The sequence below is a fragment of the Lolium perenne genome, chromosome 2 (genome assembly GCF_019359855.2).
Source record: "Lolium perenne isolate Kyuss_39 chromosome 2, Kyuss_2.0, whole genome shotgun sequence".
In the NCBI taxonomy this organism is placed as follows: Eukaryota; Viridiplantae; Streptophyta; class Magnoliopsida; order Poales; family Poaceae; genus Lolium; species Lolium perenne.
Genome location: NC_067245.2, coordinates 117,783,569 through 117,796,233, shown reverse-complemented (window position 1 = coordinate 117,796,233; position 12,665 = coordinate 117,783,569). Strand labels below are relative to the sequence as shown.

Here is a 12,665-nt window from a genome sequence, read left to right as displayed (position 1 = left end):
GAGCGGAGCGGCGGAGTCGCCTCTAGTCTGGTCCGGATCTGCCAAGAACTTATCTGCCGCGTTCACGAACTTCCAGTCCGCGTGTATCTCCGTTACATTACCAGGCCGCGTGTATCTCCAGTCTAGTAGCAAACCTTGTCCGGTCCGTTTGTTCAAACCACGTGCGATGGGTCACATGTTGGATCACTTGTTTTTGATTTTGGCCCAGATAAATCTAGCCCAGTTGTGACACCAGACAGCCACCTATTCAGATTTAATAGTAAAGGTCTTTTTGTTTCTGCCACATACTATACGTAGCAAACCTTGTCCGGTCCGTTTGTTCAAACCACGTGCGATGGGTCGCATGTTGGATCACTTGTTTTTGATTTTAGCCCAGATAAATCTAGCCCAGTTGTGACACCAGGCAGCCACCTATTCAGATTTAATAGTAAAGAGATAGAGAGAGCAGGACTATTCTCGAACCTCCTTTTCCCGCTTAGCTTCTACTCCCGAACCGGACCCTATTCCCTCTTTGCTTTCTACTGTCGAACCGGCCACTCCACCCGGCCAGTCCACGCCCCCGCCCTGAACCGGTCAACCCACATCCAGATCCCTCACTCTGTAGCCCTCGACATCCAATCCCGTAGACCGGCGGCGCCCCGCTGCCCTCTCCAACCGATTCCGGCGATCGGCGGCGCCCCGCTTCCCTCGCCCACGACGGAAGACCAGATTCCAGGCGGCCCACGATAGCTCGCGCGCGCGCCCCGTGGGAGGGAGCTACTGCTTAATTTGGCGGCGGTTCCGGGCACCGAGGATGAGCGGCGGCGACGGGGCCGGTGCCGGCGTCCGCGCGGAAGCTAGTGCAGGGGCTCAAGGAGATCGTCAGCCGCCCCGACGCGGAGATCTACGCGGCGCTGCGGGACTGCGGCATGGACCCCGACGAGGCCGTCAGCCGACTCCTCTCCCAAGGTCCCGTCTCCCTCTGCCGTGCCTCGCACATGCTCTTTTGCTGCACCGTAGTTTTTTGTGTTGTTTTTGTCCCGTTGGTTACTAGTCTCTGGGTTGTGTCTGTGCAAATGGATTGGAGGAACGTACCTTCTTCGTTTTACCCCGGTGATTTACGGTGATCTGCTGCTGTGCTAATGGAGTTCGTCTCCGGAGGAGGTGCTGCAGGGCTAGTAGCAGCAAGCGTGTTCCTCTGTAGTCTGTAGAGTTTTCTCTGTTGGGTGCACGCCTCTCGTTTAGGATGGGGCTGTACGCTCTGTGTGATTTACTTGTGCGTGTTTTTTTTCTTGTTGTTATTTTTAGATACTGGTACTACATTTCAGAGTTCAGCTAGTGAGTCTTAGCAAACAGCAAGGTCGATTCCTTTAGGGCTAATGCTAGTGGACTAGATCTTGGTTTGCTGCTGTTGGACTGTGCTATGCTGCCTGCAGAATGTTGTTAGTCAAGGGACACTTTACTCTTACATCCAAGTAAAAGCCTTTCAACTATAGCTATAATACCTGACAAGACAAATAGTTCAGTGCTTTTCGAAAGCTAACTGCAGCCTAGATTGATAGGAACTACGGCGTTGAACTTAAACTTAAGGGGAGAAAAATCTTTAGTTGGCGCAGAAAATGTTGAAAGCCAAAGCCTCCAAGAAAATGTGATGGAGCACCAGAGAGCCTAGGGTGTTTTGGATCGTAAATGATTTCATGATGCCCAGGTCTCATTGAACTGGACTTGGGGCCTAATAATCTAAGCCCTTACTTGTTCACATATTTGTTGGTTGCTTTTTTGTTTACACTTGGAAGTTCACTAAGGAAAATCCACAAGTTCACTATGTGAAACATTGCAGCCCACTCTGAAAAAAGATTGGAAAAGCAGAGGAGTTTAAATAAAACACAAGAATGAAACATTGCAGTTGTATTCTAGTATTATGGTTAATAGGTAATGGCAGTTCCTTGACATACTCTTTTTGTATCATAGACTAAGCTTTCTCTGCCAGCACTCAAAATTCTAGGAAGTTTATTTTGTTTTAGTAGAGAGTAATTTTTGACAATTGAGCAGTTCAATTAGGTTGAAGGAGGGAGTTCACGTTCATGTAAAAAAAAAATAGAGAGGAAAATGTAACCGGTACACTTCTTTATTTTTGGTTGGCTCTATTCTAAAGTTCTGCTCCGTGAATCGAGTGGTGTAAACAATTTTGTTGCAAGTTCACGCTGTTTGTAGATGAAAACTTCAGTTATTCTATCTGAAGCGTTGCAGGCGAGTGAGGACGCCATGGACATGTCATGTGTGGATGTAGCAGGAGAATCCTACGCTGGTGTTGCACATGGCTCGTCGGAAATTCAGATTAGACATTGCAGCAGTTCACTTGCGCATCGTGGGAATGCCTGATTCGGCAAAGACAGAAGTTCACTTACACGATGCAGCAGGTGGTGATGCACCAGGTTCTGGAGTTCAGTTCTGCCAGTTTTCTACAATTTTGTTTATTTGTTTCTCATTATTCAAGTTTTTTCCTTTCCTGAAGTTCATTTCATCATAATAAGAAAAAAGAAAAAGGTCACTTTTATTATTTCATATATTGTCAAGTTAAGTTCAGTTCAAGTTATTATTTCATACTGTGAAGTTCACTTTTATTTAAAATGCAAGTTAGCTTGTCCAACCTAAGTATGGACTAGTATAGTTCACATTATTCAGAAAGGGAAGTTCGTCTTTATTATCGGGTAGTTTATTTTGTATACCTTTTTAGTTGAAAGCACAAATAGGAAAGAAATAGAAAGTAAAGCTCGCCTCCATATTTTTATTTTCTTTCTTGGAAGTGCATTATTTGCATTCTGGAAGTGCAGATGGAAGTAGACATCGAACTGCGCCTGGTAGGCTCGTTTTGATGTGTTGCTGATACAAAAAAGTAGTGCACTTGGGTACAGCGCAGCAAAGTTCACCTTTTATTTGACTATCTAGTTCTTCATAGCAAGTTTGTTCTTATTGGCCCGGCCTGTTTAAAGCATAATGACTTACAGTCTTACATTTTGAACAATTTATCCTGGTCTTAATAATTATTGGTAGGTTACCATGACCACTATGCCATCTCTATCAAGTAGTAGTGGTGCAGTTCACTGTTAGCCATGGTGCGGTTCAGTTTGTTGTTGTTTGTCACAAGTAAGCTGCCTCCTCTGAACTTCTATATCTTTGCAACAATTTTGGCCAGCAGGCCTCTTGGGGGCTTTAGGAATGCCAAGATGGTATGGATCTGCGGCAAGAGGCTCGTGTATACCAATAACCACGGGGTGGTCGTCAATGGTGTCTGCTCAAACTTCCTCTGTATGTACAACATTCTCATCACAATCCCTTTTCTTGTTTGTTTCATATATGGCTAGTGATTATTGAATTGATTCGTTAATAACCAATTACTGAAACATTATGAGATATGAAATGGGTTGAAAACTGATTGATTATGATGCGGTATTCTAGTCTACTAATCTGTGAAGCTCACTTCTTATAATTCGTGAAGCTCACTTCTCTTAATTCGCGAATTTCACATCTACTGCTATTTTCATTTTATATATTCCTGCCACTTCTTATAATCCGTGAAGCTCACTTCTTATAATCCGTGAAGCTCACTTCTCCTAATCTGTGAAGCTCACTTCTCCTAATCTGTGAAGCTCACTTCTCTTAATTCGCGACACAACTACTTCTATTTTCATTTTATATATTTATGTCAGTTCTTATAATCCGTGAAGCTCACTTCTTCTAATCCGTGAAGCTCACTTCTCCTAATCTGTGAAGCCCACTTCTCTTAATTCGCCAAGTTCACATCTACTGCTATTTTCATTTTATATATTCTTGCTAGAATATTTGTGATGTTTGTGCCTCCGGGATGTATGATTCTTGTATATGCAATAGTTTTATCTTTTGATGATACAATAGTTTTTATAATGCAGGAATAAATGTTGTCTTCAGCAGGAAGAGTTCGCCTGCATATAAGTTCACTTCTTATCTTTATACAATGACATTGGTGCAGTTCACTGTAAGCCATTGTGCGGTTCAGTTGGTTGCTGTTTGTCAAAGGTACGCTACCTCATCTGAACTCCAATAGCTTTGCAGCGTCTTTTCTTTCCAAAACGAAGTGCAGCATTTAAGAGATACTACCTATGATGTTTCTGTCACTAGGAAATTCACTTTTACATTTTTCCAGGGGAGTTTGCTTTGTCCGAAGGCGAAGTTCGCTTTTATTTAAAAAGCAAGTTAGCTTGTCCATAATGTGAAGTTCACTTTTATTGAAAATGCAACTCCTTGCATCTGTGAAGTGCAGCTGTATATTGTCCTTGCATATGTCTCTCTTTTCTTTGTATTTGTTCTCTCTTTTCTCTGTATTTGCTCTCTCTTTTTGATGGAAAACATGAATCAAGGCTAGGAATAATATGGTACAAGTATGTGCTAATGTCATGTCTGGCTATAAAAAGAAGTAGAGTAGCCAACTGTTTTAACTTGCTTTTGTTGTTCCTTTTCAGGTATTTATCCATGGTAAGAAGGATGGCATGATCCGTCCAGGCACAACAAACCATGTGCATATACAGAGTGCACAATGCATATCGGGGATATGACATGATTGCTGAGATGCGAGTAATCAAGCAGGAACGATGATGAACTTGTGAAGTTCAGATAAGTAGTGAAGTAGGGATGACTCTGAAGTTCACCACAACCAGCCGCCGCCGCAGAGCCTATGCGGAATACCACTGGGCCTTCGCCGTGGCTGTGCCTCTCCACAATAGCACCCCATTGTGGCAGTCTACACCAACACAGCAGGAGCACCAGGCGGCGCTCTGGGAGTCCACAATGGGGCAGGTAGGTACATCCTAATGTACTTCCACAATGGGGCAGGAAAACTGTGGTGCAGTGGTGAAGTTAACTTTAATTCATGGGGTAAAATTAGTTATGAATGGAGCAGTAAAATCCATTTATTCCACTTAATTTAGATACATGAAGATATGCCACTGATCTTGATTGCGTGCAATAAGAAATAGCAGCTAGTAGAGTTGTAGATTCATGATATGTGTTCTTTGACCGGGTACACATGAAGTTCACTAAATTAAATATTCGAAGTCCACTTTAAAAAACAGCAGGTGTCGGTGTAGGATTGTTGAGGCCTGTCTAGCGATAGACAGATTTCAGCTAACGCACATAAGCACAAAAATGTGAAGTTCGTTTTTATTAAAAATGCAAGTTCGCTTTTATTTAAAATGCAATTTCCCTTGTTCACATAAGCACAAAATGTGAAGTTCGCTTTTATTTATAATGCAGGTTCGCTTGTCCACATAAGCACAAAAATGCCAAGTTCATTTTTTTCTTTTTTAAATGCAAGTTTGCTTCTCCACATAAGAACAAAATGTGAAGTTAAGTTTTATTTAAAATGCAAATTCGCTTGTCCATAAGCACAAAAATGCGAAGTTCTCTTTTATTTAAAATGTATGTTCGCTTGTCCAGCGAAGTTCACTTTTATTTAAAATGCAAGTTTTCTTTTGTTTGAAATGCAAGTTCGCGTGTCCACATAAGCACAAAAATGTGAAGTTCGCTTTTATTTATAATGCAAATTTGCTTGTCCACATAAGCACAAAAATGTGAAGTTCGCTTTTATTTAAAACACAAGTTTGCTTTTTGTTTAAAATGTAATTTCACTTGTCCACATTAGCACAATAATGTGAAGTTCGCTTTTATTTAAAATGCAAGTTCGCTTTTATTTAGAATGCAATTTCGCTTGTCCATATAAGCACAACAATGTAAAGTTCCCTTTTATTTAAAATACAAGTTCGCTTGTCCACATAAGGACAAAAATGTGAAGTAGCAGCACATAGAGTTGGGCTGAGCATGCTCGGGCAGCAGGTCCTCCTGGTCGGTGTAAAGTGCACTATCGAGTTGTAGGTTTCTGAATTGTTGTGCTAGTTCTAAACGGTTTTTGTTTGTGGTTGTTTTAGGTTTTTTTAAACCTTATTTGTGGAGAGTAATAGCATTTTGTCTAGGCAAAAGTTCGGAATATATCAACACAAAAAAGTAATTTCTGAAGTTCACTCCTGCATGTGTGAGGTTCAGGTGTATCGTCCTTGTCCTCACTACTGGTCCTCTGTCTCTTGTTTCTCTTTATTTGTTGTTCTCAGTTTTTATGGAAAAAATGAATTAAGCCTGGGCAAAATATGCTACAAGTATGTGCTGATGCATTTCTGACTATAAAAGATGTTCACTATTGTCGGCTCATCCAGAAACATGAGACTAAAAGATGTTCACTACTGTCGGCTCATCCAGAAACATTAGCCTCTCCATCTGTACACATGAAACCATTTCATGTGTGCTTTATTTGCTCTTTGCTACGGAGTTCACTAATTTGTTTTTGGAAAGTTCACTCTTTTGTGGTTAAATTAGTGTATGGGTAATTGATATATGTGTTGCACTTTTGTATAGATGCAGAAAACTAGAATTTCGGATTTAATTATGGAGCACTGCAGTTCACATCGGCGTTGGCGAACATCCGTGCACGCCAAGATCCCGGCTATGAAGTTCACATCTTTTTTCAGCGTAAGCTTACTGTGTGAGGGGAAAGAAGTTCAGTAAAACACTACAGTAGCTAATACGTTGTGGTACAATTCATCATTGTTCATTGTATGCTGTTGGATGCTGCTGCTGCTGATGTGTTGGTGACACTTAGTAAATGTACGTTGCACAATTTCCACAATTTCACTACATGTTTCGACATCAAAATCATACTCATACATTGATATTGCTGATTTGTGCGTGAAACACGTATCAAATGAGAGTATATTACATTATCTTAAAGATGTGATTGAATTGTAATTTGGAAAGGTTGCAATCCTGTTCAATTAAGCTGTACTCTTTTGTCATACACATGCAGCTTGAAGGCAAAGAAATGGGATGCAAGAAAGTTTCTTGCTTTTTCTGTAGCCAGCGTGAAAGTTCAGTTCACCTAATTCCGTGAAGTTCACTCCTCCCAAGTGCTTCAGTTCAGATTTTAACAGCTAGATGGGGCTTGTGAAGTATGTGCACGAGCAGGGACTTGTGAAGTATGTGCACGAGCAGATGGTGGTGATGCTGTTGTACCCACAGTACACCTTCGATTACTTAGAGAATAGGTAATACATATATGTTCTCGATGTGTGGCTGATAGAAAAATAGTAGTTCACTTCATCAGATTGTAAGTTAATGCTTTATTTTGGGGAAATCACCCCAATCTATTGGGAGTTCACTTTGTGTAATTGCCCAAAAGTTAACTGTATGTTCGCCTACAGCAGTGTGTAAACTTTAAATCGTGTGATTTGCACTGATGTTTCTGTTGGTGTGTACTTTCTATTAATTTCTAGAATGTAAGTTCGCTTGCCTAACTCATGCACATAAACATAAAATTGTGAAGTTCACTTTTTTACTTAAATGGTAAGTTTGCTTGTCCACAGATGCACATAAGCATAAAATAGTGAAGTTCACCATCAACCGCGACTCGAAGTTCACTAGCAAAACATCATGAAGTTCAGTTCTATGAACCGGGACATTTTAAGTACTTTGTTTTTCTGGGTGGAAATCATACACATAGAAATCGTTGGTAAGGCCTTTCGTTGCACAAATCGACCAGCACCACATAGAATTAGCAGTGATATAACTCTATGCCACACCTAATCAATCTAGATGAGCCAATTTCAAATCGCACGAGTGTCGGCGTTATCTTTGATTTTGCATATTTCTGAAATTAAACTTAAACCGTTGAGAATTTGAAAAAAATTTGAACATAAAAAAGTTGCGCCTTAGCTATATCTTTCCAACGCCATATCATTTGTAATATTCCAACAAGTGGTTCAAAATGAAACTCCAAAATACTGTGTGAAAAAACTAAGAAGCTCGGAAACAAAATCACGTATTTTCAAATCTGCTCTTAAACCGTGATGAATTTAGAAAAATGTTGTACATGGTAATTGTGCGCCTAGTCAGCATCTTTCCAACGGTATATCATACGGATCATTTCGACAAACCGTTTGAAAAATACACCTAAAATACTGTACGAAAACGGAGTAATCCGTGAAAACATAGTTTTGTATATTTAAAATTATTTTCGAAACATAGAGAATTTGGAAAAACATTAAACATGAAAAAGTTGTGAAATTTTCATACGAATCCAACGGTATATCACACGCGTCATTCCGATAAGTGGTTTGAAAATAAACATAAAAATACTGTCTGCCCAAACATACAATTTTGAAGTTCCGCCACGAAGTTCACTTAGAAAATGGCACGAAGTTCACAAGTGGTTCAAGAATATATATATATATATATGTCTATTCTCGAACCACTTCTGAACTTTCAGCTACTCATGCAATGAACTTCCTGGCGGAACACATGGATTTCACGTTTTCATGTGTATTGTTTTGATCGTGATTTACAAACCACTAATCGGAATGATACAAATGATATACCGTTGGAAAGCTAGAGAAATTGCGCAACTTTTTCATTCAGATAATTTCCCCAAATTAATGACTTTTTAAAGTAATTTCAAATATAATAGACTATTTCCGCGGATTTATGTGTTTTCGCACAGTGTTTTGGGAGCCATTTTCATACCACTCTTCGGTTTGATGCATTCAATATACTGTTGAAAAGATATGAAAATTGCGCAACTTTTTCGTTTAGATTGTTTTCCCAAATAATGTAAGGTTTAAGAGCAGATTTAAATATACTCGAATCTGTTTTTCGAACTACTCCGATTTCGTACTGTTTTTTGCGTGGTATCTTCAAACCGCTATTGGTATTGATGCATATGATATATCATTGGAAAACTACGAAAAATGCGCATCTTTTTTGTGTAGGACTTTTTCCCAAATTATTTACAGTTTTAAAGTAATTTCAGAAATACTAAGAACATAGATGGTAGCCCGCAAACAAACGGTTCGAGATTGACGTGCCTTCGGTGCTTGGGTGGGGCGGGTGGACATGTTAGAATGTAATTAGGGTTATATTGGTGTCAATTGATTGAGGCGGGGCTCGATTTGGGCAATCAGAGCTTGTAGTTACGACTTCAGTTTGTAGAATTTTCGCCCTGGTAAAATCAGAGTAGCTGAACTTCTTCTGACATACATGTGAATTTCCTGTGACGTGCTGGTGAACTTCCGGTCGCAATGTATACACGCTCCATTGTGTCCACATTTTTCATCGTAGATTTCAAATTGTCTATCAGAATTTTGCGTATAATATACCCTTGAAAAGCTATGCGAATTCCTCATCTTTTCATGTAGAAGATTTATCGATATTCGTAACAATTTGAGAGCAGATTTAAATATATAAACTCCGTTTTTAGAACTTCTCGTTGTTTTTTCACACTATTTTTCATAGTGAACTTCAATATTATATGAACTGAACTACTAATATTCACTGAGAGAACTTTAGTGTATTTTCTATGCGAGCTTCCAGAAGAATTTTGGCTGCGACAACAAAATAATGATCTTCATAGACGGACAAAGTGAACTACCCAGATAAGTTTTGTTTAACCCTTGATAAATTAAATGCAAACTTCCTTATGAAAAATGAAGTTTTAGTGCCAAAGCCAAACGAGTGAGCCTTCTGTGACGCCCCGAAACTGGTACCATGAGGATCCCAGCGTATCCACCGAAATCCGCACGATATCGATTCTAGGAGACGCACCACCAAGCGCCTCGTACACGCCGGAGCATGCACACGATGCGGGTGGAATCAATCACGAGCGGTAACATTACAACAGGATTACAATAGAGCCCACAAGAAACAGATATATTACAACAACGACTCCAACGATGGCGTCCATAACTCTGCCCAGGCCAAGCCGGAAGGGTAACCTTGCTATCGTCGTCTTCATCGAACATATCTTCATACCTGCCCGGTTATGTCCGTAGAAGAAGCAATAAGTACGGGTTCATACTTAACAATACTTCAAGACGTATAAGCATTCGTCAACCAGTCGTCCTTTGTACTTGAGGCACGCAGGGGACTTAGAGGACGCAAGAGGAACGTCATAGGAAATATGGTGGGGTTAAGTGGCAACGCGCAAGCACTAAAAACCTATAGAGACACTCTACAACATTCATTTATCAGAGAAGGTGAGAGAGCGCATAACTAACAGTTCTATACTCTGCAAACATAACACAGCCGATGTGTTCCCCCCTCGCAAGGAAGTACTTACAAGGGCACTCACACGATTGACAAGTTTTAACCAGTTATTATTTAAGTTGTGCTAACTTACTACGCAAGTTATTAGTATGGAAACAACAGGTGTAAGTTGTCTATGGTCGATTCATACAGCTCCAAGTCATCGATAACCGCGGACACGGCTTATCGATAAGATGTACACCCTGCAGGGGTTGCCCAAATGTACCCACACGCACCGCTCGATCCACTTACGACAGGTGGATATCACAGCTCGCACTCTCCTTCACGACAACAATGTCCAGGAAGCCACCTAACCAAGTTGAACCCGTATCGAAGTCCGGCCGAATCTTCGAAGCGGACCTAGCTATGTGCGCCAGCGTGCTAGGTGGTTTAAACACACACTGGGGCGATATACCACTTCGCAGCGGCTCCGCGACCTATACGTGCATACCAGAAACAAGGGATACATGGCACCCAGGGGCTTCCCAAAATAAAGAAGTATCAGGCTGGCATGCACGCAAACAACAAATGGTAAAACATTGCAAACTAGTTGTGGCTACTGGACAAAGCTGTAGATTCCGGCAGTGGTCAAGGGGAGACCCATAAGCATACCCACGTGTGGTTAGGGCGCTCAGTCTCGGAACAGATAACAGGAACTCGGGGTCCTAGGTTTTAAAGAAACACAAGTGAGCCGTCATAAAACGAGCAACTGACCCACCGATGCCTCCACTAACAACTATTAACAAGTAACCATGATACCCTGAGCAGATATAAACATGTAGCATGTGTCATGATTCCCAACTGATAACCCGATAAGATAGCATTAACGGTAACGAGATATAAAAGCACTAGCATGCACTACGACTCGCAAGGCAGACCCAGAACCAAACAATAGCTGTAGGAGGTGGTGGTGGCAATATGGGCTGCTTGAGGTAACAAGTGGAAGGGACACGTGACAAGAACGCAACTCAAGGATAGCATGAGGGAGAAGGCAAAATAAAATAGGTGAGCGACTTCTGCAGGGGCAGAAGTATAGGGGAAATGCTTGCCTGTTAAAGGTTGCCGAGGAACATCCGGAGAACTTGTCGTATCTCACAACACCACTTCGCGATCCTATCCAGGAAGAAGCAAATGCTACAACAAACAACGGATACAAATCTTACAACTACGGATAAAGAACCGGCATGATGAAGAGATGATATGCATGTTATGGAAAACATGATGCGGTGATGCAACTTACCCAATTTAAGCGGAATCGGAATTCCGACAAACAATTATTAGGTTCGAGTTGTTTATCTACCCCGCATATTAAATGTTGATTAGCATGGCAAGATGATGAGATATGAGATCTAGGGTTTGGCATGATCTCGCGATTTGACCCAAAATCGAGGAGAAAAGGTGGGAGAACGCGAGGAACACGAAGAACACGAAGAACGCCGGTACTCACGCACGCACACCAACCCGATACTTACCCCCGTGGCTCGATGGACCACGCCAATAGAATCACCCGGAAGAGGCACGCGGCAGAATTCCCGGTGAGAGATTGGTGTTGGAGAAAACGAGATTGGTGAGGGAGAGAGAGAGTGACTTGCACTAGAATCTCACTCAACAATGTCAAGATCAACAACAAGAGTGCCTTGATTACAAAGGGATGCTTGTCCAAGATGGATGCTAACCCTAGGGAGACAAAAGCTCAAGTAGTGTTTAAGCTCAATTTAAGTCTAAGGGGTAAAAGGAGGGGTCCAGGCTACTTATATAGGCATACATGGCCAGCAAGGCGAAAAGGTACGCAAGTGGATAACTTAGGCAGTTTGGTGAGTCATTCCCGTCAAATCCGGTTTGGGGCCGGTCAGACCGGGCCTGTGACCGGGTGGTCCGGTCCTGGGTCCGGTCGACCGGGCGCCAACCAGAAACTTCGCAAGTTTCCGCCCGGTTGCCTTCCGGTACGATGCAGGTAAATCCGGTCGGGCGCCCAGTTGACCGGGCCTGGGACCGGATGGTCCGGTTGTGGGTCCGGTCCGACCGGGTCCTGGGCCGGCCAGTGTTCTTCCCTTCCTTTGAGCGCTTCGAGTGACGTCGGGTCCAGCTTCGTGATCATCTCCATGTCCCGCTGCTCCTCTCCTTCCCTTGACCATGGCGTATCCTCCTCTCCGGAGTCTTGATGCGCCTTGTACCTAATGACACATAGCACATCGGCATGAGGTAGCATTCCGTCCAAAGGGGTACCGAGATCAAGGGTGGTGAGGAGTGAGTTCACCTCATCGTGTAGCGCTTTAACCCGAGCTCGCGTCATCGGTCCACTTGGGGGACTTATTGGTCTTGGTGTGTAGGTGTCCGAAGGCCACCCCGCATCATCTCCCCCCCCTTGGGAAAGAGTCGTCCTCGACTCTTGTGCCTCCTCATCTTCATGATATGGCGATAAGTCCGCAACGTTGAACGTGTTGCTCACCAAGTACATGGAGGTTGGGATGTTGATGACGTAGGCGTTGTTGTTGATGCGTTTGAGGACCTTGAAGGGGCCATCTCCT

The 12,665-nt window shown here is 42.3% G+C and overlaps 1 protein-coding gene across 6 annotated transcripts; it reads left to right on the top strand.

The window, feature by feature from the left end:
* Positions 1-535: 535 nt before the first annotated feature.
* LOC127333560 (uncharacterized) lies at positions 536-7,316 on the top strand. Of its 6 annotated transcripts, none has more exons than XM_071826207.1 (7): positions 536-948; positions 2,230-2,414; positions 3,179-3,288; positions 3,909-4,035; positions 4,479-4,812; positions 6,421-6,534; positions 6,869-7,316. In XM_071826207.1, the coding sequence occupies exons 5-7, from the start codon at positions 4,648-4,650 to the stop codon at positions 6,950-6,952; spliced, it is 363 nt and encodes a 120-aa protein (XP_071682308.1). In that variant the 5' UTR covers positions 536-948; positions 2,230-2,414; positions 3,179-3,288; positions 3,909-4,035; positions 4,479-4,647; the 3' UTR covers positions 6,953-7,316. The 6 variants fall into 6 exon arrangements, 5 of the variants coding, with proteins under 5 accessions (XP_071682308.1, XP_071682309.1, XP_071682307.1 ...); XM_071826208.1 differs by having other exon boundaries at positions 2,041-2,414; XR_007871342.2 differs by having other exon boundaries at positions 536-2,414; positions 6,421-6,669.
* The last annotated feature ends 5,349 nt before the right edge of the window (positions 7,317-12,665 follow it).